The 25,040-nt window shown below is 41.3% G+C and overlaps 1 protein-coding gene across 1 annotated transcript in view; it reads left to right on the top strand.

The window, feature by feature from the left end:
* Nucleotides 1–10,936: 10,936 nt before the first annotated feature.
* The window catches only part of USE1 (unconventional SNARE in the ER 1), a 51,895-nt gene continuing 37,791 nt past the window's right edge, over nucleotides 10,937–25,040 (top strand). The window contains exons 1-3 of the mRNA XM_075206988.1: nucleotides 10,937–11,079; nucleotides 14,578–14,627; nucleotides 22,502–22,580. Of these exons, the coding sequence (XP_075063089.1) occupies nucleotides 10,978–11,079; nucleotides 14,578–14,627; nucleotides 22,502–22,580 (231 nt within the window). The 5' untranslated portion in view covers nucleotides 10,937–10,977. The remainder of the gene's footprint in view (nucleotides 11,080–14,577; nucleotides 14,628–22,501; nucleotides 22,581–25,040) is intronic.

Raw genomic sequence — 25,040 nt, 5'->3', positions numbered from 1 at the left:
GGACTCTCCTGAGGATATGTCATTTCTGATAACGACACCAATATTGTTCAAGTATTACAGCGGGGTGGAATTCCATCACATTTCGTGTTTTACTCACACAATCAACTTGGTGTTACAGAATTTTTAAAAAATGACATGCAGGAGATGCTGTTTGTGTCCCGAAAAATTTATGGTCATTTTCTGGATTCTGCAACAGCATGTAGAAGAATGCAGCAGCTGCAAGTAGACTAGCATTTGAGGGGAATGTACTTTAGTCCAGCGAAGTAGTCACCTGTGAAGAGAGTGCAGACACGGTTAGCTTGAGTCAAGTGATTGCCTTAATGATACATTTTGAGAAGGAGCTACAGAAATTTAACGGATGAAATAAAACAAAGTAAATGTGCTACCTATATTTTAATTGTAGATTAAATACTTAATTTGCTTCGCCAGGATCCAAGAGCTATTAACATCTTGTAATGACGTCTACTCCTTCAGTTTCTCTGGCAACTGCTTGTTGGAAAAAAAGTTGCTTTCCCAAGACACCCAGTGGTGATGCAGATGAGTCCGCACAACATTATGATATTTGTTCTGCTGTAAAATAATTGGCCAAAAATCGTGATAGCTCTGCCCTACAATGAACTAACAATTCCATTTGGAAGGTCATTATCGGCAATTACATCATAATACACAGACTTCTATGATGGTGGATTCCAGTGGGGATGAATAAGTATTGTTTGAGGAAGATTAGCACGGAACCCTGCCACCTCTCCTGTCTCTGAGTGAGCTATGGTACAATAAAATGTAACTGCAGATTTAGACCAAGACTGTCAGCCCTATTATTCTATTTCAGCAATTACAATTAGCAATGGAGCTCTTCTCTTTGGGTGTTACCTATATAACGCAGTAGAATTTTCCTGCAAATTCTACAGACAAGCCTGCTTGTCTTCCTCTTCATCAATGGCTGTTAGCAATTGAGCACTCGTCTTTGGGTGTATATTACACCCAAACCTTATTAGTGCAAATTAGAAAAAATACAGTTTAATCCCTGCTGAGCCCTCCACCATCCTTTGCATGTTAATAGTAGGATTGGTTGGAGTTATCGGCAAGGTCACACATTTTTTGGTAAAATCTTTCAAACCAGCCCAGATGTCAAACTGTTGTGGTCTGCCACCTGTGTTCATCCCTGCTTGTGTTTGGAAAGTGCAATTTGGTGCCAGAACCTCACGTGCCAGAACTGCTGCCACTGGTGCCACACTTCTGCCACTGGTGCAGGACTTACACAATCAACCACATCCTCATCAGGTAACCAGTAAATCTTAACTGTGACGCTATGCGTTCCATGCCATGAAAATATGATTTCCTCAAAGGGGCAGTCCCTAATCTCACAAACAGGGAATGTTAAAGTGACAGGACATGGGCGAGTGTTCAAAGCCACTCCTTTCTCATCATCACCTAGTACAGCCCCCTTGAATGACACTAATATGTTTTCCGGGTTTACAAACATTCAATCTGTAATCTTGGTTTCAGGCTTTCAGCCATTTGAAAGCAAAACTGCTTCTCTCATAAATCAGAGTACTCTCGTTAGACACCTCGCATTGTGTCTAGAAATCACTCAACATTTTCTCAACAAAATCTCCCGTCATCAAATATTCACACATATTTACAAGGCTGAAGTTAGCTTCTTATTCGGCCAGCTTCTTATTCGTTTCTAATTCATGCTCCAGCTTCTTGTTCAGAAAAGCTTATTTTTAAAGGATTAAATCAATTTGGATCACTGATTTCACATCAAATTAACACCACAGGGGGTCCCTTATACAAAATGTATTAGTATATCGCCTCACCCAACAAGGTTATGGGCATGAAATCAGGGGGCAAAGTGGGCAAAGTCACCATATTTTATCATTTTGAATAAGTAGCTGCAGATTTGTAAGGGTTTAATGCTATTGGGCCAGCAATTTGACAGTGGGAATCAACACAGGGTGGTCAGCTACATATAAAACATCTGTCTTTTGCCTGGCCCAATGCTGTTTTGGGCATGCAATCAGGTGGCAAAGTGGGCACAGATAGCATTTTGAATAAGTAGCTGCAGATTTGTAAGGGTTAAATGCCGTTGGGCCAGCAATTTGACAGTGGGAATCAACACAGGGTGGTCAGTTACATATAAAACATCTGTCTTTTGCCTGGCCCATCGCTGTTTTGGGCATGCAATCATCATCATCATAATTTATTTATATAGCCCCAACATATTCCGTAGCGCTTTACAATTGGGGACAAACATAATAAACTAATAAACAAACTGGGTAAAACATACAAAGAGGTGAGAAGGCAAATCAGGTGGCAAAGTGGGCACAGATAGCATTTTGAATAAGTAGCTGCAGATTTGCAAGTGTTAAATGCCATTGGGCCAGCAATTTGACAGTGGGAATCAACACAGGGTGGTCAGTTACATATAAAACATCTGTCTTTTGCCTGGCCCAACGCTGTTTTGGGCATGCAATCAGGTGGCAAAGTGGGCATCCACAGCCAGCTGCACTCCTTTCACTGCACCGTTCTAAATCCTCCTGATAAAAGGATCAATCGCAAATACATAGAGGAGAGGGCTCAAGGGACAACCTTGGCTGACTCCAGATGACACCGCAAAAGTAGGACCCACCCAACCATTTACAAGAGGGAAGCTCTCGGCCTGCCTATAAATGGTACGTGGCCAATCAACCAACCTCACTGGCAGACCATACCTCTCAAGAAGTGCCCACAGATATTCATGATTGACACAATCAAACGCTTTAGATTGATCCAGCGCCAGAAGGTACTTACCCCACTTCTCAGCCATGCACCTCTCCATGGCCTCCTGAACGCCAAGGACAGCATTAAAGATGCTTCGACCCTTCACCGTACAGTGCTGAGAAGTGGAAAGCAACAGGCCTGATACTTCCATAATCCTGTTAAAAATGACCGTTGCCAGAATCTTTCTATCAGAATTGACAAGAGCGATGGGGCGCCAATTCTTAATCCTGGATGGGTCTTTCCCCTTGGATAGCAAAATAAGGGCGGACTGCCTCATGGAGGGAGGGAGTAACTCTCTACCCAAGCTCTCTTTAAAAAACGCCACTAGGTGCGGGGCCAGGAGGTCCACAAAGGCTTTATAAAACTCGGAAGTTAAACCATCCGGGCCTGGGATTTCTTATTTGATAAACTATCAATCGCCCTCCTGACCTCGTCCACCATTATCTCAGAATCCAAAGAGAAGCCTGATGGCCACCAAGCCCAGACACCCCCCTCAGAAACCGTTCCATCTTCTCACTGATAAGTACCTTCCCAGACAAAAAGCCAGAGTAGAAGGAGTGCATGACTGACAAGTTACCTCCTTGGTCTTTCCGGAGGACCCCTCTGTCATCGCGCAGTTCCCTCACCTCCTTCGCATCAACCGAACTCTTACAGTTAAGGTAGGGATCCGGAGAGTGGTATTTACCGTAGTCCCTTTCCAAAACCAAAAAGGCATAACGGTCATACTGGCACTTTTATCTGGGATTTTACCCGGGAGATTTCCCCACTATCTCCACCCTCAGAAATCAGGAAATTGAGCTTCCGTCTCAAGGCATGGCAGACGTTCTTTTTTTATCTAATTCCTCTGAACTATCAGTTCCCTAAAGAATCTCCGAGTTCTTCCTTTGAATTCCTCAAACCACTTTGGCCTAGCCCAACCCAACCTGTGTCCAAAAGTGTTTCTTGGGTTTCAAGGAAGTCCCTAAAGGATTGTCTAACCTCATCATCCAGAAGGCTGAAGTTCAGACGCCACGCCTTTCTGAGGGGTGAGAACGTGATCCGAGAACTCTACCGCCATAAACTTTGGAGTTGATGTGACAGAGCTCCCTTTAACAAAAACCTATCTATTCTTGACCTACTTCTACCTCTAAAAAAGGTGAACCCTGTGAGGTCTGGAGAGTGACGAATATGCACATCTCCCAGCCCAGCCTGACTTACCATATTAACTAATAAACCTGCATAGCCCATCGATGTCCACGAGCCTTCCCTATCCTCTGGCCTAACAATGTTGTTAAAATCACCCCCGAAGACAATCTGCTGGCCCGTAAAAAGGTAAGGTTTAATTTCCCTGAAAAGGCATTTCCTGCCTCGTTGGGTCTGTGGACCTTAAATATTTATGAACCTCAGGACCTGCCCCCTTATGGAAACATCCATAACCATACATCTGTCCATGCTTATTTCTACAATCCGCTGAATGGTTACCATGTCAGTAAAAAGGACTGCCACTCCACCGTACGGCTCGGCCGCAAGAGACCAATAGGAGGGACCTCGCCTGCACTCTCATTTGCATTTGTGGAGATCTGCGAGGCGCCCAACCCTAGTCTCTTGCAAAATCAAAAAATCAACCTCAAGCATGTTGAAAAAATCAAGGGCCAAATAACGAGCTCGATCAGAATGCACAGATGCCACATTAATGGTAGCAAACTGTATGGGTTGGGGAGCCATCATAAAAGATTATAGGCATGGGCATTACCTTCATTACCTCTCAGCATTATATTACCTAACACCTATAAGGTCTTTGACCCTATCCCTGGATCCTGTATACCATCACTTCTGGCCAAAGACTCTTCTGACCGAACCACACCGTCAATCCCAGGAATTGTTCCCCCCCGGGTCCCCCCCTTCTGGATATATTTCCTCCCCCTCCCCCCCTGGTTCCATCCCACCCACCTCCCTCCTATCCTGCTCCTTATCCACTTGATTATTTCCACCTGAACTACAAACTACCTCAAACATGGTGTCAGTATCCTCAGAAACCTTAGTAGGCTCCCCACCTACTTGAATTACAGACTTGAGCGAAAATTTTACACCCACAATATTGATCTCCCCACAATTCTCACCCCCTGCTACACCACCTGTTCCAACCTCAGCACCCACCACCTTTTGAACAAAGGGTTCAGCCTGCCTAACCCCAACCTTTGCCCTAGTTCTCTGCATTTTGGGCCTCAGGACCATCTCTGCACCAGCAGTACACACAATTTCCCAACGCCATTTAACCCTTGAAAATCTGCAGCTACTTATTCAAAATGCTCAAAATTTAACGGATGAAATAAAACAAAGTAAATGTGCTACCTATATTTTAATTGTAGATTAAATACTTAATTTGCTTCGCCAGGATCCAAGAGCTATTAACATCTTGTAATGACGTCTACTCCTTCAGTTTCTCTGGCAACTGCTTGTTGGAAAAAAAGTTGCTTTCCCAAGACACCCAGTGGTGATGCAGATGAGTCCGCACAACATTATGATATTTGTTCTGCTGTAAAATAATTGGCCAAAAATCGTGATAGCTCTGCCCTACAATGAACTAACAATTCCATTTGGAAGGTCATTATCGGCAATTACATCATAATACACAGACTTCTATGATGGTGGATTCCAGTGGGGATGAATAAGTATTGTTTGAGGAAGATTAGCACGGAACCCTGCCACCTCTCCTGTCTCTGAGTGAGCTATGGTACAATAAAATGTAACTGCAGATTTAGACCAAGACTGTCAGCCCTATTATTCTATTTCAGCAATTACAATTAGCAATGGAGCTCTTCTCTTTGGGTGTTACCTATATAACGCAGTAGAATTTTCCTGCAAATTCTACAGACAAGCCTGCTTGTCTTCCTCTTCATCAATGGCTGTTAGCAATTGAGCACTCGTCTTTGGGTGTATATTACACCCAAACCTTATTAGTGCAAATTAGAAAAAATACAGTTTAATCCCTGCTGAGCCCTCCACCATCCTTTGCATGTTAATAGTAGGATTGGTTGGAGTTATCGGCAAGGTCACACATTTTTTGGTAAAATCTTTCAAACCAGCCCAGATGTCAAACTGTTGTGGTCTGCCACCTGTGTTCATCCCTGCTTGTGTTTGGAAAGTGCAATTTGGTGCCAGAACCTCACGTGCCAGAACTGCTGCCACTGGTGCCACACTTCTGCCACTGGTGCAGGACTTACACAATCAACCACATCCTCATCAGGTAACCAGTAAATCTTAACTGTGACGCTATGCGTTCCATGCCATGAAAATATGATTTCCTCAAAGGGGCAGTCCCTAATCTCACAAACAGGGAATGTTAAAGTGACAGGACATGGGCGAGTGTTCAAAGCCACTCCTTTCTCATCATCACCTAGTACAGCCCCCTTGAATGACACTAATATGTTTTCCGGGTTTACAAACATTCAATCTGTAATCTTGGTTTCAGGCTTTCAGCCATTTGAAAGCAAAACTGCTTCTCTCATAAATCAGAGTACTCTCGTTAGACACCTCGCATTGTGTCTAGAAATCACTCAACATTTTCTCAACAAAATCTCCCGTCATCAAATATTCACACATATTTACAAGGCTGAAGTTAGCTTCTTATTCGGCCAGCTTCTTATTCGTTTCTAATTCATGCTCCAGCTTCTTGTTCAGAAAAGCTTATTTTTAAAGGATTAAATCAATTTGGATCACTGATTTCACATCAAATTAACACCACAGGGGGTCCCTTATACAAAATGTATTAGTATATCGCCTCACCCAACAAGGTTATGGGCATGAAATCAGGGGGCAAAGTGGGCAAAGTCACCATATTTTATCATTTTGAATAAGTAGCTGCAGATTTGTAAGGGTTTAATGCTATTGGGCCAGCAATTTGACAGTGGGAATCAACACAGGGTGGTCAGCTACATATAAAACATCTGTCTTTTGCCTGGCCCAATGCTGTTTTGGGCATGCAATCAGGTGGCAAAGTGGGCACAGATAGCATTTTGAATAAGTAGCTGCAGATTTGTAAGGGTTAAATGCCGTTGGGCCAGCAATTTGACAGTGGGAATCAACACAGGGTGGTCAGTTACATATAAAACATCTGTCTTTTGCCTGGCCCATCGCTGTTTTGGGCATGCAATCATCATCATCATAATTTATTTATATAGCCCCAACATATTCCGTAGCGCTTTACAATTGGGGACAAACATAATAAACTAATAAACAAACTGGGTAAAACATACAAAGAGGTGAAAAGGCAAATCAGGTGGCAAAGTGGGCACAGATAGCATTTTGAATAAGTAGCTGCAGAGGGAATCAACACAGGGTGGTCAGTTACATATAAAACATCTGTCTTTTGCCTGGCCCAACGCTGTTTTGGGCATGCAATCAGGTGGCAAAGTGGGCATCCACAGCCAGCTGCACTCCTTTCACTGCACCGTTCTAAATCCTCCTGATAAAAGGATCAATCGCAAATACATAGAGGAGAGGGCTCAAGGGACAACCTTGGCTGACTCCAGATGACACCGCAAAAGTAGGACCCACCCAACCATTTACAAGAGGGAAGCTCTCGGCCTGCCTATAAATGGTACGTGGCCAATCAACCAACCTCACTGGCAGACCATACCTCTCAAGAAGTGCCCACAGATATTCATGATTGACACAATCAAACGCTTTAGATTGATCCAGCACCAGAAGGTACTTACCCCACTTCTCAGCCATGCACCGCTCCATGGCCTCCTGAACGCCAAGGACAGCATTAAAGATGCTTAGACCCTTCACCGTACAGTGCTGAGAAGTGGAAAGCAACAGGCCTGATACTTCCATAATCCTGTTAAAAATGACCGTTGCCAGAATCTTTCTATCAGAATTGACAAGAGCGATGGGGCGCCAATTCTTAATCCTGGATGGGTCTTTCCCCTTGGATAGCAAAATAAGGGCGGACTGCCTCATGGAGGGAGGGAGTAACTCTCTACCCAAGCTCTCTTTAAAAAACGCCACTAGGTGCGGGGCCAGGAGGTCCACAAAGGCTTTATAAAACTCGGAAGTTAAACCATCCGGGCCTGGGATTTCTTATTTGATAAACTATCAATCGCCCTCCTGACCTCGTCCACCATTATCTCAGAATCCAAAGAGAAGCCTGATGGCCACCAAGCCCAGACACCCCCCTCAGAAACCGTTCCATCTTCTCACTGATAAGTACCTTCCCAGACAAAAAGCCAGAGTAGAAGGAGTGCATGACTGACAAGTTACCTCCTTGGTCTTTCCGGAGGACCCCTCTGTCATCGCGCAGTTCCCTCACCTCCTTCGCATCAACCGAACTCTTACAGTTAAGGTAGGGATCCGGAGAGTGGTATTTACCGTAGTCCCTTTCCAAAACCAAAAAGGCATAACGGTCATACTGGCACTTTTATCTGGGATTTTACCCGGGAGATTTCCCCACTATCTCCACCCTCAGAAATCAGGAAATTGAGCTTCCGTCTCAAGGCATGGCAGACGTTCTTTTTTTATCTAATTCCTCTGAACTATCAGTTCCCTAAAGAATCTCCGAGTTCTTCCTTTGAATTCCTCAAACCACTTTGGCCTAGCCCAACCCAACCTGTGTCCAAAAGTGTTTCTTGGGTTTCAAGGAAGTCCCTAAAGGATTGTCTAACCTCATCATCCAGAAGGCTGAAGTTCAGACGCCACGCCTTTCTGAGGGGTGAGAACGTGATCCGAGAACTCTACCGCCATAAACTTTGGAGTTGATGTGACAGAGCTCCCTTTAACAAAAACCTATCTATTCTTGACCTACTTCTACCTCTAAAAAAGGTGAACCCTGTGAGGTCTGGAGAGTGACGAATATGCACATCTCCCAGCCCAGCCTGACTTACCATATTAACTAATAAACCTGCATAGCCCATCGATGTCCACGAGCCTTCCCTATCCTCTGGCCTAACAATGTTGTTAAAATCACCCCCGAAGACAATCTGCTGGCCCGTAAAAAGGTAAGGTTTAATTTCCCTGAAAAGGCATTTCCTGCCTCGTTGGGTCTGTGGACCTTAAATATTTATGAACCTCAGGACCTGCCCCCTTATGGAAACATCCATAACCATACATCTGTCCATGCTTATTTCTACAATCCGCTGAATGGTTACCATGTCAGTAAAAAGGACTGCCACTCCACCGTACGGCTCGGCCGCAAGAGACCAATAGGAGGGACCTCGCCTGCACTCTCATTTGCATTTGTGGAGATCTGCGAGGCGCCCAACCCTAGTCTCTTGCAAAATCAAAAAATCAACCTCAAGCATGTTGAAAAAATCAAGGGCCAAATAACGAGCTCGATCAGAATGCACAGATGCCACATTAATGGTAGCAAACTGTATGGGTTGGGGAGCCATCATAAAAGATTATAGGCATGGGCATTACCTTCATTACCTCTCAGCATTATATTACCTAACACCTATAAGGTCTTTGACCCTATCCCTGGATCCTGTATACCATCACTTCTGGCCAAAGACTCTTCTGACCGAACCACACCGTCAATCCCAGGAATTGTTCCCCCCCGGGTCCCCCCCTTCTGGATATATTTCCTCCCCCTCCCCCCCTGGTTCCATCCCACCCACCTCCCTCCTATCCTGCTCCTTATCCACTTGATTATTTCCACCTGAACTACAAACTACCTCAAACATGGTGTCAGTATCCTCAGAAACCTTAGTAGGCTCCCCACCTACTTGAATTACAGACTTGAGCGGAAATTTTACACCCACAATATTGATCTCCCCACAATTCTCACCCCCTGCTACACCACCTGTTCCAACCTCAGCACCCACCACCTTTTGAACAAAGGGTTCAGCCTGCCTAACCCCAACCTTTGCCCTAGTTCTCTGCATTTTGGGCCTCAGGACCATCTCTGCACCAGCAGTACACACAATTTCCCAACGCCATTTAACCCTTGAAAATCTGCAGCTACTTATTCAAAATGCTCAAAATGCTATCTGTGCCCTCTTTGCCACCTGATTGCATGCCCAAAACAGTGTTGGGCCAGGCAAAAGGCAGATGTTTTATATGTAACTGACCACCCTGTGTCGATTCCCACTGTCAAATTGCTGGCCCAACGGCATTTAACACTTGCAAATCTGCAGCTACTTATTCAAAATGCTCACAATGCTATCTTTGCCCACTTTGCCACCTGATTGCATGCCCAAAACAGCGTTGGGCCAGGCAAAAGACAGTTGTTTTATATGTAACTGACCACCCTGTGTTGATTCCCACTGTCAAATGGCTGGCCCAACGGCATTTAACACTTGCAAATCTGCAGCTACTTATTCAAAATGCTCAAAATGCTATCTTTGCCCACTTTGCCACCTGATTGCATGCCCAAAACAGCATTGGGCCAGGCAAAAGACAGATGTTTTATATGTAACTGACCACCCTGTGTCGATTCCCACTGTCAAATTGCTGGCCCAACAGCATTTAACACTTGCAAATCTGCAGCTACTTATTCAAAATGCTATCTGTGCCCACTTTGCCACCTGATTGCATGCCGAAAACAGCGTTGGACCAGGCAAAAGACAGATGTTTTATATGTAGCTGACCACCCTGTGTTGATTCCCACTGTCAAATTGCTGGCCCAATGGCATTTAACCCTTACAAATCTGCAGCTACTTATTCAAAATGATAAAATATGGTGACTTTGCCCACTTTGCCCCCTGATTTCATGCCCATAACCTTGTTGGGTGAGGCGATATACTAATACATTTTGTATAAGGGACCCCCTGTGGTGTTAATTTGATGTGAAATCAGTGATCCAAATTGATTTAATCCTTTAAAAATAAGCTTTTCTGAACAAGAAGCTGGAGCATGAATTAGAAACGAATAAGAAGCTGGCCGAATAAGAAGCTAACTTCAGCCTCGTGGTTTTCTTTGATTTCAAGGCTAATAGACCATGTCAGTTATGACGAGCTTACCCTGGCGAAAAAAAGAGTGAAGAGGTGGAGCGACAAGTAAATATTTTATGTATCGTGTCCCTGACACAATAAGCGCTAAATATGCATTTTGGGTTGCCATAGACTTTCAATTACTACCTCCTCATTAAAGTGAAAGCTGTGCAAAGCAACTTCTATGTTAGTGGAGAATTATTTTTTTTGCACTTCCGCCTATTCCAAGATGGCGGCTGAACGCCGACGTGACGTGGCGATTTCTCAGTGTGTACGTCCGGAACAGTGACATCTGGATAGAAACATGGCGAAGTCTCGGCTAGAGCTGAATTTCGTGCGGTTACTGTCTCGGTGCGAGTCCATGGCTTCCGAGCGGAGGGAGGAAGGGGAGTGGAGGTTGGAGAAGGTGAGAGGGAATATGCAGACACATATTCCTGTGAGGTTTCTCTCCCTTTGCCTCATGCCTTTCTCCCTACACCCCACTGTTCAAGTTTTATACACTGTACTGCAGCCAGAAGAAAACATTTATTTCTGCAGATACAAGGGAAATACATCCTCCAGTAAACAAACACCAAAGTACTGTATTTTGTAGCATAGTTCAGTGGGTATACTGCTACCGTTCACATGGTTCATTCCACGACAATTTATGTAAGGGACAGAACTAAGCCACTCTAGTGTTTATTTTTATTCATTTTTGTGTGTGGCTTTGTGACATTATTGTAAGTTATATTTGGCAACAAATGAATTAAGCTGATGGTCACCCAAGAACATTGATCAAATGATCCTCACAGGGTACATGTAAGGTTGCATGCTTATTCTCTTCTTTCAGGAGATTACTGCCCAACTAGACATGCACATTATTGTGCAGAAAGGCAGGAAAATCTCCAAGGGTGCAGTGTTCAAAACTACATTTAGGGGTGTAACAAGACATTAGCTAAATTCCCACTCAAGTGTAAAACAAAAATCAAATGCACATATGGCTTTGATAGGGGATATGGGCCACCCTTAGCACTTGCATCAACTGCTACTATGATAGAGGAGGTCACGTAATGCAAAAGTCAGTTGCTCACATGTATTCTTATTCTCTTTTTTTTGTTTTTCTCTTTTCAATAAAGCAAAAAAAAAATTAAATTGACCAGACTTACCCATAAATATATAAGCAGCATCATTTATTTATATAGCACCAGCAAATTTTGTAGTGCTTTACAATTGGGATATATATACTATAAGCTTTATCACTGTACATGTTGGAAATGTCTTGTCATTCACCATTGACTACATTACCTACCAGATGACTTGGTATCATCTTTGACTGTGCCCTCTGCTTCACTCCACACATCCAGATTCATGGCACCTGTTCCATCAAAACATTATCAGAACATGCCCTTTTCTTACTTAGGGGTACATTTCTCAACCACTGCATAAAATGAAAAATAGTTTTCAACCCTTATTGCATTGATGAGGATTGAACTATTTCTCATATTTATGAAAAAAATAACAAAGTAACAGCAGTTCAGATAAACTGCTGTTCCTGTGAAGTGGAAAACATACTTACCACTACCTCTAAACTTCCGAAGAAGTATGCGATCCACGGGGGTCCTCTCCTCACTCCATTGCGCTGACTGAAAACCTCGGGCATGCGCACAAACAGCTCTGCACTATACAGTTGCAGAGAGAGCGGTGAGTGACAGGGAGGGATCATGTTATCCCACCACACATGCGCTGTCCAGCTCTGCTCTTCGGAGCAGAGCTGTCAGCACTGAAACTTTTCAAATATGATAATGTATGCCAGCTTCTGCTGGCGTACATTAACATGCAAAAAAAATTTTTTTTTCATTTTTTTTTTTAATCAAACTTTAGTAAATAGCGATACAGAGCAGTGCCCATACACTGTTATGGGGACTGATCAGTAAAACGAAGAGATATGCAAAGCAGCAGACATCTATGATCACTGCTGCTATGCAGATAGTAAATAAGAATTTTGAGGTTAATTGAACACACTTTTAGTTTCATAAATAGGCCCCTTAGGATGTTACCAAAATCATTTTTCATTATCTCGCATCTTGACTGCTGCTATTTGTTCATATCTGACCTTCCCCTAACCCATCTCCATTCGAATCCGTTCTAAATGCTACAGCGAGACTGATCTTCTGCTCTTGCAGTTCCTACAAATCTCTATACTTGCTTCCCATAATCTCCAGAATCCAATTCAAGCTACACTACCTCACCTTCAGAGCCCTCCCCAAAACATGTCAAAAGATGCATGTCCTCTAAATCTGCACCTCGCCTCCTCCATGACACTTCTCATGCCCACTTTTAAGACATCTCCCGTACTACTCCCATCTTATGGAACTCTACCCCACCTGACCAGACTCTCCCCCAGCCTTAAAACTTTTATATGCTCTCTGAAAACCCACCTCTTCACTATAGCCTATTCAACTCCCACCTGATACTACTTCCTCAGTGCACTATCGGCTACTATCCTGTAACTCTAGCTCCTATAGTTTCAGCTTTGCTCTCTTACTCAAGACTTTAAGCTCTCAGGAGCAGGTCCCTCGATCTCTCATGTCTGCATCTTCTCCGTCAACCTTTTGTTTTTGTTCTGTTTCTATGTTCTACTGACTGTCCAGAGCTGTAGAGTTTTGTAACACCTTATAAATAAATGATGATATGGAAATGCACTATGTGTGCTAAAAACTGTTTTTTATATGATAAACAGTTGCATCTGATGTACTTTTACCTTTTTTTTGGTTAGATGACAGATGTTAATCATTTACTTTATGCTGTACTAGGCACCATGCTGCTAACTAATGTTTTTTAACGTAACAAGCATACTAATTATTATGCCAAAGTAAGTTTATCCTTTTTGGCTGTTTTTGTCAAGTATATATTTTTTTCTTGTCACTGCAAAGAACACTATGGGATATATTTAATAAATTGCGGGTTTGAAAAAGTGGAGATTTTGTCTACAGCAAACAATCAGATTCTGGTTATCATTTATTTAGTACTCAATGACAGCTAGATTCTGGTTGGTTGCTATAGGGAACATCGCCACTATTTCAAACCTGCAGTTTAGTAAATATGCCCCCATGTCTTTAATTTTTGCAGTTGCATACAGTGAAATGCACAGCACACTTATTTAGTGCACCACTGCACACTGAAAAAACTGAAAATTTGCGGAGGTGTCTGCCAATATGGAAGAGTAGATGTGCAACTTGATGAGCGCTGGACAGGCCCTCCAGACACAGCAGCGCAACACTAAGCAGTTTCACAGTTAACATCTAATGCACTTTGTAAATGACCTCCATTGATTGCATTTACTGCATCATTTCCAAAAACATCAACTTGCGCTATTTTGACAAATGAAATATAAAACTGTGTATACTGCTATATGTTTCCCAGCCACTTGGTGTCAGTAAATCCATTCAGAGAGTTTTCATTTTGGAAATAGACTCCCTCTTATTTAAAAGTTATTGTGGAAAGGATCTGTTCATGTATGTGAACGTGATAACTGGCATACATTAGTAGCTGTTTCAGACTGGGACCTGTCATGATATTATCGCAAAGGGAGACCAAAGAAAATGTTATAAAACTTTTACTATTTGTAGAATATGCAGAAATGCTGCACATTTTTTAGGAAATCACCTACTTGTCTATATTGAGCTTACATGCATTGGTGATGCATATTTGCCAGTTTGAGAAGTGCCCTTGTGCAAATGCTCTATATGACTATTTGTGGGATTGTTTGCTGAAATGAAATTGCGCATAGCGGAATGAATAAAAATATCACTTCAAAGTCCTTCCTTCTATCACTTTACTTCCCTACATATGTATGGTGTTCTCAAATACAAATAGTGTTGCCCGCGATTACCAATTGTTGATATAACTTTTTCCATATTTGCAGTTTGTTGGAGCTTTGGAAGATATGCTTACCTCAATTAAAAAAGATACCAGGTATGTTTCTTTCTTCCACAAAGAATAAAGATGGTTACATATAAAGAACATCTTATCAGAATGTATAAACATAAATTAGGTGTATCAGTTTAGTTTTATTTGTACTCTATATAGTGAGTATGCATGATGTTTCATAAAAGCAATGTTTTTGTATTTTCTAGAGCAGATCGGTTTTTCAGCTTTATAGCATTTAATTGTATTTCAGAAACTCTCATATAGACAGCATATGAGAGAGACTTTTTGGACCGGGCAACTGGTGAGTTATGTCATCTCTTTTCAGGATGGTCCTCTACAAACTCTGTGCATCAGCCTACAACAGGTTTTGACATTAAAAAAAAAAGTAATAATTTGAAAGTGATCCTAATGAACTAAAATAGTAAAATAAAAATGTTCTGAGACACTAAAGAGCTTATCAACCATGGACAGCCAAATTCTTAATTAATACTGCTCCATGTATAGGAAATAGAAACCCACTGAGTGTCCCCCTGTTGCCCAAATTATAAAGACTTAGCTCTTGCAGCGGCTCTCAGCACTGGAGGTTTCTTTAACAGAGAGAGCTCCATTGAAACTTGGTTTGAAGCATTGACAGTTAATGGGAGTCTAATAAGTAGACTGTGACAATAATCAGGACTAGAAATGAGTGCTTGGTTTTAGTTGTGTGAGGTAAGTGGGATACAGGAGAGATTTTGACAGCAGTAACATTTTTGCCAAAACTTGAATGTAAACACTGATGGACATCTTGTGAGTTGGGAGTGATGGTTAAGTTGCATACATAAATGAAAATTCCATATAGAGAACATAATAGGGACCATCATCATCAGTTCTTTATATAATGCCACTAATTCCACAGTGGTGTACAGAGAACTCACAGCAGCAGTGATTAATGGAATTATTATTATCGTAGATTTGAAAGGCGCCACAGTGCTCCGTAGGGTCGTACAGTAGAGAAAACAGTACATACATAAAACGGACATACAAGGTAGACAAAATAAATACAGACATGAAAATAAAGGGTATGAAGGGCCTGCTCATTAGAAAGCTTACATTCTAAGTGGAAGAGGGCACAGCTGAAACAAGAGGAGCAAATGTGGTTTAGAGTGGAGATTAGGACAGTTGTGAGGGTGCATAAGTGTTAATAGTGTTATTGGGGATAAGGTCACCTCTAAAAAAGAAATGGGGTTTCATAGAACGTATAAAGGTTTGAAGGCTGTGGGAAAGGCAGCATGGTGGGTGAGTGGTTAGTACTTCTGCCTCACAGCACTGGAGTCATGAGTTCGATTCCCGACCATGGTCATATCTGTGTGGAGTTTGTATGTTCTCCACATGTTTGCGTGGGTTTCCTCCGTGGTTCTCTGGTTTTCTCCCACACCCAAAAAACATACTATTAGATTAATTGGCTACTATTAAATGGACCCTAGTGTGTGTGTGTGTTAGGGAATCTAGACTGTAAGTTCCAATGGGACAGGTACTGATGTAAATGCGTTCTCTGTACACCGCTGCAGAATTAGGGGCGCTATATAAATTGATGATGCTGAAAGTCTGATTAAGCGTGGTAGGGAATTCCATAAGTGGGTGGCAGCACGGGAAAAGGCTTGTAGGTGGGAATGAGAGGTGGTTACCGGAGACGAGACAAGGTGAATGTCCGAGGTAGATCTGGGAGGGAGAGTATTTTGATATGAGATTTGAGGTGTAGGTAGGAATAGTGTTGTTGAAGGCTTTGTAGGTAAGGGTGAGTAATTTGAATTTGATTCTGGAGGACACAAGGAGCCAGTGTAGGGATTTGCAAAGTGGAGTAGCAGATGTGGAGTGGTAGAGAGGAAGATTAGCCTTTCAGCAGCATTTAGGATGGATTGAAGTGTGGATATGTGGGTGTCAAGAATGCCAGATAGCTGGAGGTTGCATTAGTCAAGACGGGACACGATGAGAGAATGGATAAGATTTTTGATCGCATGTTGAGCAAGAAATATTTCTGGCATTGTTTTTAAGGTGGAGTGGATAGGACTGGGAGAGAATTTTTATGTGAGGAATAAAGCAGAGGGTGGAGTCAAGTGTGACCAAGGCAGTGGGCTTGGGAGACTGAGGAAAATGTGATGTTATTGAAATTGCATAGTATGAGTGCAGGCAAGTCAAAGGATAGGAAATAAGAGAGCCAGGCCGCAAAGTTGTCAAGGAATTGGAAACTGGACCTGGGGGGTGATAAATGACAGCAACACAAAGGTGGAATGGATAAAAATAGACGGATATTGTGGACTTCAAAGGAAGAGAATGAGAGAGAGGGTTCAGATGGTATGATTTGGAAGGTGCAGTTTGCAGAAAGTAGAATTCCTACTCCACCACCTTGTTTGTTTCCCGGTCTTGGAGTGTGGCTGCGGGAGAGTCTCCCATAGGAGAGAGCTGCAGGGGATGTAGTATCGGAGGAGGTCAGCCAAGTTTATGTAATGGCAAGGAGGTTAAGGGATTTAGAAGTAACAAGAGCATTGATGGATGTAAGTTTGTTACAAACATATCTGGCGATTCATAGTGTACAGGAGAAGGGAAGAGAGGGTAGTGGTGATATGTGGATTGGAAGTACGGGATGGTTTGAAAGGTTTGGGGAGGAGCGTGAGCTGATAATGGGGATTGTATGGGGTCCAGGGTTAGGTGAGATGTCACCAACAGCCATGAGAAGGAGCAGGGTGAGAAGAGGACATGCGAGGAGCATTTGTGGCTGTGAGGTTTATTTATGTTTATGTAGGCTGGTGGGTGCAGGACACAAAACAGTTCATGTGTACAGACTACCGAGGAGGGAAGTAGTGAAGGGGAAATAAAAGGGAAGGGAGAAATAGGATGATGGGAGTATGGAGAGAAGTATGGTGAAAGTAAATAGGAGAGACTGTAAATTGAGTAGGTGCATAAATATGTATTAGCTAGGGTAGGTAATGAGAAAGTGGAAAGAAAGAATTGATCCAAATTGTGCTGGGCAATTAAAGAGGTGAATAATACTTTATCGCCCCCTGACTGGGGTTAATGGAGTAGGCAGTTTCTGCAGCTCTGACACGAGGTTCGGGAGGATGCAGAGGGTCCAGCAACCAAACAGCAATCACAACTGAGCTCAGTGGGTAGCTGAACAGATATTGAAACAGCAATGACAGTTGAACTTTGTGGGTCCCACATCTGAGCAGAGATGGGTAGTCCTGTAGATTCTAAAATAGCCTTGTTTTTTTGGGTATGAAGTTGATCCTCAGTGCTGCTGACCTTTGCCAACAATATTCAGAATTAACCAAGGAACAGAGCCAGTGTACAGCTTACTCCAACTTGCCATTCGCATACCAATGGAATGGAATACACCAATTAATGGAGGAAACAGAGATGAGGTAGAACCTGCAAGACACTAAAGGAACAGTAAGAAAGGTAAGAGACAACCACAATATAGCAGTGTCAGAGTTGACAAACAGGTCATGTTTTGAGAATTTCATCTGTGGGATACTTACCCAGCCAAAATTATTAATTCACCTATACAATAGAATCACATTGTGAAATTAGTGGTGTGCCTACTGTTCAAACACAGAAAGTTCAATTAGCGGAGTTATATACAAAGAGAATCCATATTGCAAATGTACAAAATGCTCTGGAAAACTATCTGAAGTTCCCATGATAAATAGTCTCTATAATTCTTCAAACCTTATCTTTATCCACTGGTTAACGAAATGCGTGAGGAGGAAGATACTGGTAATGGTACTTTTGTTTGCAGATATGGGGATACGACAATTAGCATGAGATCACTGTTAGATTTGGTTTTTCATGGCTTAGGTGCAGGGCAGATATAAATGGTCTGCTCTGCCTTAATATGTAAAGACGCTAACAGAAAGTACCCAGCATACACAATACAAAGGTATGCCGTCTTTTATGAAAAAAGACCCCTTCACTTTGAATACTGTGTTTAAATAATTGAGCTGATTTCTTTGGTTGGGCATGGAATAATTCCAATCACAGTAGGAATTGTTTCCTTAAATATCATATTAGAATAAAATTTTTCATCCTATTAGGCTGTAGAGCTGCTAAAGAGGATGTAGAAACCCAGGTTGCAATTAGAATAAATTGAGAGTTCTGAAATGCCTCTCTTTTGGACCAGTTTTGTAATGGATGATAAAAAATACCCCAATTCGTACAAAACTACTGTGACATTGAAGGAGAGAACCACTCAGGATGTTCACAATGGACAAGTTTGCCTGCTAATTTTGAACTATCATTTTGTCTGGTTTATTAGTCTTACAATAAATCTTTATCACATTTGGGGTGAGAGGAGAAATGTAAGAGAGAGTGCAGACTGATTGGTGAATGATTCTCTATCATATAGCTGTACATAGTTCACCTTCCTGTGAATGTATTTCAAGGTCAGCAAAGTTTCAAGGGCACAGATGTTCTGGAATGTAGACTGTGGAAAAGTCTTAAGTTTAAGTAACCTGGTCCTCTCCTGGTTTTCCTCTTACCTCTCCAACTGCTCCTTTTTAGTTTCCACCTCCTACCCTTTTCCCTTAAATGTTTCCCAAGGTTGCATTCTTGGCTCCCTGCTCGTTTCCCTCCACACCTCCTCACTAAGTGACCTCTTCATCTCCTTTGGCCTCCAGTAAAATCTGTATGCTGATGATGCCTAAATCTGTGATTCCTCACTGACCTCTGCTTTTCCCTCATGTATCCTGCTGTCCCTTGGCCATCTCATCTTGGATGTTCCAGTGTTTTCGTAAACTTAACAGTGTCCCCCCCCACCCAAGAAAATTTTGCCAGCCGTGTGGCATTAAGAAGTAGCAAGGTAATACTGCATTGTAATACTGTGCAATAATGTTGGAGGGTACTGCCCACACCTGTCAGGACTGGTCATACTAGTGGTCAGTGGTCTAACATACACTGCTGGCTGTAGTGCTCACATAGTGTTGTTCTAATAGGAGAAACAATAGTTTATTCTATTATAATAGGACTCTGTAAATCTTCAAAAGCTGGGTGGCAAGTGTAAAGACAGCCTGGTGGAGCACCAGGGAAATAGATGCTAAGGAGAACACTGCTTAATATTACGAGGACTGAAATAATTCGTGCCCCCACCTCTTTTCAGGGCTCCCTCACCTCCACCTCTCACTTTCTGTTGATAACACTACACTCTTCTCTGTAACTTTTCTTCAAACTTCACATTCAGTCCCTTTCCAAAACCTGCCGCTTCCACCTATGGATTATATCAGAGGTCTGTCCTTTTCTTACCATGGAATGTACCAAAATGCTTATTCACTCTCTTATAATATCATACCTCCTTTCTGGCCTAGCCAAGTCACCCCTTGCCCCTCTTCAGTCCATCCTCAATTCCGTTGCCCACCTTAAATTTCTCGCACTATCTCTGCTGTTCATCTCTGCCAGTTGCTACACTGTCTCTCCGTGGCCTACAGAATTAAATTTAAACTTCTCATCCTACAAAGCCCTCAGCCAATTCACCTCCCCCCTACATCTCAACATTATCTCTGCCCATACTCCCTCTCGCCCCCTCTGCTCTGCCAATGACCGGCGTCTCACTACCATCCTGATTTCCTCTTCCCTCTCCTGGCTCCAGGGCTTTTAAATGTGTTTGGTCTTATGTGCATGGTCATTGGATGATCATATTGATAAATTAATGCTATGCAAATGTGTTCCTCAAGTTGTTTTAATTTAATTGTCAATTCTAAATATGAAAAAGTTTTCTAGTTCTTCATCTAAATGCCCGGTTTAAATTATCTTAACCTCCTAAACATGTATAGTTTGAGATCTGGAATATTACCCAGTGCAGTTAGCCAATACAAAATTCAGGCAAATTTTATGTTCAGTGGTTAAAAGGAAAATACCTTAGAAATCATGTAAAAGTGGGTAGTAAAATTACCTCGACGATCAAGCGAATGTCCCTCACCTTGCTAGCAAATGAACTGGACCTTTTCTCCGATGGGAGATAAAGCAAAAAATATTTAGAGTCCATTTTCTTCTTGTACTGTGTTCACATTGCTGCCCCGGCATTAGTCATTAGTAACATGAAACTGGCATTTTCCACCAAAAATCTAGCTCAGACTACTTATTTTCATATAGTTTAAAACTTGTGTGAACCTAGATTAACAGGACAACTTCAAATAGGCTTCCATAACTGTTATTTGGGATCTCAATAGTAGTATTGGGTGGATTTGATGACAAGAGATAGGTTCAGGTCACATGAGTGTCTGTTTCTCATTTTAAAATGATGAGAGCCCTAAGCATGTGTGTATTTACTCTAATTTAATTCTCAAGCATTTTTAGAAAGTATCTGGTGGCTAAAAATGTATTAATACTTTGCTGAATCATAGGGACAAGTACAAATTAACACGAAGTTCCGCCGAGCATTGCCTCAATATTTTTGGCTGTTACGGTAAGAAATTTCTGCTCGTTTTTCTGCACACCTCTATGGGACTTGAGGAAAAATGAGCATAAATTTCTGTAAAAACTCTCAAGTCTCAGTCCCTGCGGACTGTTCCAGAGACACAACACGTCACCTTGCACCAAATTGAATCTGCCCCAATGGTGCTAAATTCTACTTCTGTGTTAAATGCTTTGTATATGGCAAGTAAGATACCTTTTTAAAACTAATATTGGTTGGTTGCTTGCAAGTTAGTGTTTGGACACTTTAGGGTGTCATTCTTATTTCTGCAGCAGAGTATATGGTAATTGTAAACAAGAGTATAAAATGCACTATCATTGAATAGACATATAAGTTTGACATTTATGTCTCTGATTGTAAACAAAAAAGTCCTAGGAGACAGAAATAGTTTGAAATACTGAATACATAATTAACAATTTAGCATCGTTAATTAATTTACTTGTATGTTTTACATGTTTTGTGTGAAACCTAATAACAGTAACATGTTAATTTTATTTTAGAAAATGCACGAATGCAGTAGTTTTATCAAATCGTTGGCTATTGTTTGAATATGTCCTTGTAAATCGTGCTACTTGAGATCCTTCCTAAATGCACGACATGTGGGTTCTCTATTATGTATTGTTATTTATATGTTAACAAAATGCTTGTTTTGGTGTCATAATAAATGATTCCAAGAACCAAAAGCTTGGCTATTGTATGGTTTACAGGAAGACTGGTTAAAATAGCACAAATAATGGTTTCCGGAGCAACAGGGGGGAAATATACAGCTTTCATATTGACGTATTTAAATACGTTTAAGGAAATCTTTCTGCTTCCTGCCTTTAATTTAATTAATTGTGAGGGTGGAGTAAACATGTTTTTCTCTGTTCTATATTAAATCATTAGAATTGAATTGACATTTAATTATTGTATTAATATGATACTGCTAATATCTGCATGCAGTGTTATTGTTACTTGATGGACACATCCTAAAATGTAACACAATGAATTAGCCTTTATGTACAGGACGATAAAGCTGGAAATACAAAGAGCTCTTACAACAACCATATATGAAAATATTTGAGGCTAACAGGTTATAATGGTAGGAAAACAGGAAATATAATTTTTTATTAAAATAGGTCTACTTAATATAGCTACAACGAGCTTTTCGGAAATGTTGTTTGATATATTACGTCCTTAACAAATTGTCTTAGAACAGGATTTCCCTTTGTCTGTTTATTCTCATGTAACAGATGTATCATGGTTACTACAATGCTGTCTGCTGCTACGTAAAAAAAAAAAACACTTCTCTAGCACAACTTGAAACTTGCCAACAAATTCTTTCTCCTTTCTTTTTTTCTTTTCTGATCTGAATGCCTGCAGGTTTTTGTTTGCTTGAAAGCAGGTTGACAAAGATCATAACATTTAAAATAGTGAAGGCCAATAGCCGTAATTCACAATGTTATACCATTTGTCAATATTCTATTTTTCTCAACAGAAAGCCTGCTCCAGAACTTGTGATTGAATATTCCAGAAAAGTTGACTTTCTAAAGGGACTGCTAGAAGCTGAAAAATTGGTAAGATTTTGTATTCAGGAAAGAAGCTATATGGGATTTGTTTAATTAAGAGCTGTTTGATATAAGCATATATAAACGCTAGTGTATTAATGGTAAATGATTTACGTAAAATAACTTGTTTGTATGTTTAAATATTTTCAGCATGTTGTCTGTTCTATATGTGATTGGCTAACAACAGGGTAACACAAATGCTATGTACAGACTAGATTGTAGATTATTAGATTCATACACAGTGTAACTGCTAAAGATGTCATAAGAAACATAACTGACATGCTTTGCTTTGTCATTAGCCATTGTTTTTAAATTCCTTTCCTTGAGTGTCCCCAACAACTTATGGCTTGAGGATTTCTGTCTGTGGACACTAGTAGAATAATTACTGGCCCAGCCAAATAGATTGTCTCACCTGTTATGACACTGCTCTTGACATACACCAGTGGGACTTGTCATGCACAGGTAGGGACTAAAATAACTGACCTGGAAACTGTGTTCTGTTTGATGATCCAGGATGTAGATCCAGACAAAAGAATTGCAGAACACCGGTGGAATCCTGCCTGAGGTTATTGATGGCAAATTCAGCATATATGTCCAGTTGTCTTGGTTTGATGAGGAAAGGCATCTCAAAAAACTGTTCTAGAGTTGGATAGTCTGTAAGACCATTGGTCTGTGGGTGGTAGGATGAAGAAAATCAGACATTTAGAGACAAATTTGAATTCTCTGTCAGATACAGTAATGGAAGTTACTCTGTAGAGGGGAAAATCAGCTATGCATGCAACTATGTAGTTTTTTGGGGGGGTTATAAGAAATAGACAATATGATTGCTTGGAGTATTGATCGACTATGACCAGAATGGTAATTGTACCTTTCGAGTGTGAGCTCTCCACAATGAAGTCCATGTTTTGTAAAAGGACTGGTAAGGGCTGTAAAGGACCACAATGCAAATAAACAGCTACTTTGCTACTGTCACAAATGTTGTGGGTACCTACAAAGTCCTTTGGCATTCTTGTTTAATTTGTGCTACAAGAAAGTTCTCAATTGAGTCCCTTGGACTACTCATTGAACTTGAATTGTGAGCCCACTGAAGTTTTTGAAGCGAAGTTGTGGTGGAACATGCCTTGAATCCTTCAGGAGCAGATGGAGAATTAGGTTACGCTCCATAAGTATGGACCAGAATATTAATCCTCACCATCAACATTTATTTATGTAGTGCCAGCAAATTCTGTAGCGCTTTACAATTGGGAACAGACACTAATAAAGAAAATACTGGGCAATACATACAGACAATCAAAGACATGATGAGGATTGAGGGAGTTGTAGGTCAATTGTCAATGGAAGAAAATTGTAATGAAGATAGCTGCCTTGAGAGACTGTCCTGCTTGGTTGTTTGGGGTTAAATCTCTTGGTCTTCTCAACATTTATGTACAAAATTTTTGTGGGCCGACCAGATTGTATTGTGATTTAAGTGCCCTTTTGTAAATCCTTACATTCCTCCAGAGCTATCTTAATAGCAAGGAATTTTATGTTGCTCACATCATAATTTTCTTCAGGTTAGAAAGAGCATCATGGAAACAAAGTCACAAGGTTGTAGATTTAGTTGAAAATCTTTGTGCTATTAGAAGATGGTAAAGCCGAATCACAGAGACATCAACCTCCAGGAAGAAATGGTAGATCAGGATGCAGGTGAATCAGAATGGGAGCAGAGGCAAATGCCATTTTTTGAGCTATCTACAGTACTGAGCAGAGGCTTTGAGGAAGACTTGGTGATTGCAGCTATAATTTCAGAGATATTTCAGATTAATCTCTTGTAATAATTTACAAATACAATGAAACATGGGAGAGGGTTAACACCAATAGGAGTATGCCTCTCCAGGACTGGTGAGGTCTTGGCAGGGTCCTCTTGAAATCTTTCTTCGGAAATTATGTATTCCAGAAAAGAAGTTAACTTTTGTTCAAATTGGCAGGTTTCAAATTGTGTACATAATTGATGCTCCCATAGTCTGACCTGATCTCAATGTTGATGTAGATCCTTAAAGTAAACAAGGATATTCTCAAGGTAGACCCTCAGGAACAGTCCCAAAGTATCTCAAAACACTTTGCGGAAAAAGCTTTGGAAATTGTTGCAAAACCTGAAAGGCATGACAGTGTACTTATAATGTCCACTGCAATTATTGAAATGGATTTTCCGTAAATAGTGAAACCGCTTAGTAAACGGAGGAAGAGAAAATCTGTCAAGGACAGTTTATTACATTTATATAGTCTTCTGCCTGTTTATCCAAAGTAGGCTGAATATTGAAAAGGAAGAATAAAGCTTGAAGAACTAGAAGAGCACATGTAAATGGCAGGTTTGGGAACTTGTAATCAGGATCTTCAGCAATAATTGTTCCAGGAGTTCATTTGCTCATACCAGTTGATTATGGACTTGTGGTTGAGAAGCCATTTGTGCTTGAAGATAATGGTGCAAGA

Source organism: Mixophyes fleayi, chromosome 1 (assembly GCF_038048845.1).
Source record: "Mixophyes fleayi isolate aMixFle1 chromosome 1, aMixFle1.hap1, whole genome shotgun sequence".
Classification (NCBI taxonomy): domain Eukaryota; kingdom Metazoa; phylum Chordata; class Amphibia; order Anura; family Limnodynastidae; genus Mixophyes; species Mixophyes fleayi.
Note: the sequence above shows the minus strand (reverse complement) of the source record. Positions and strands in the feature narration are given on the sequence as shown.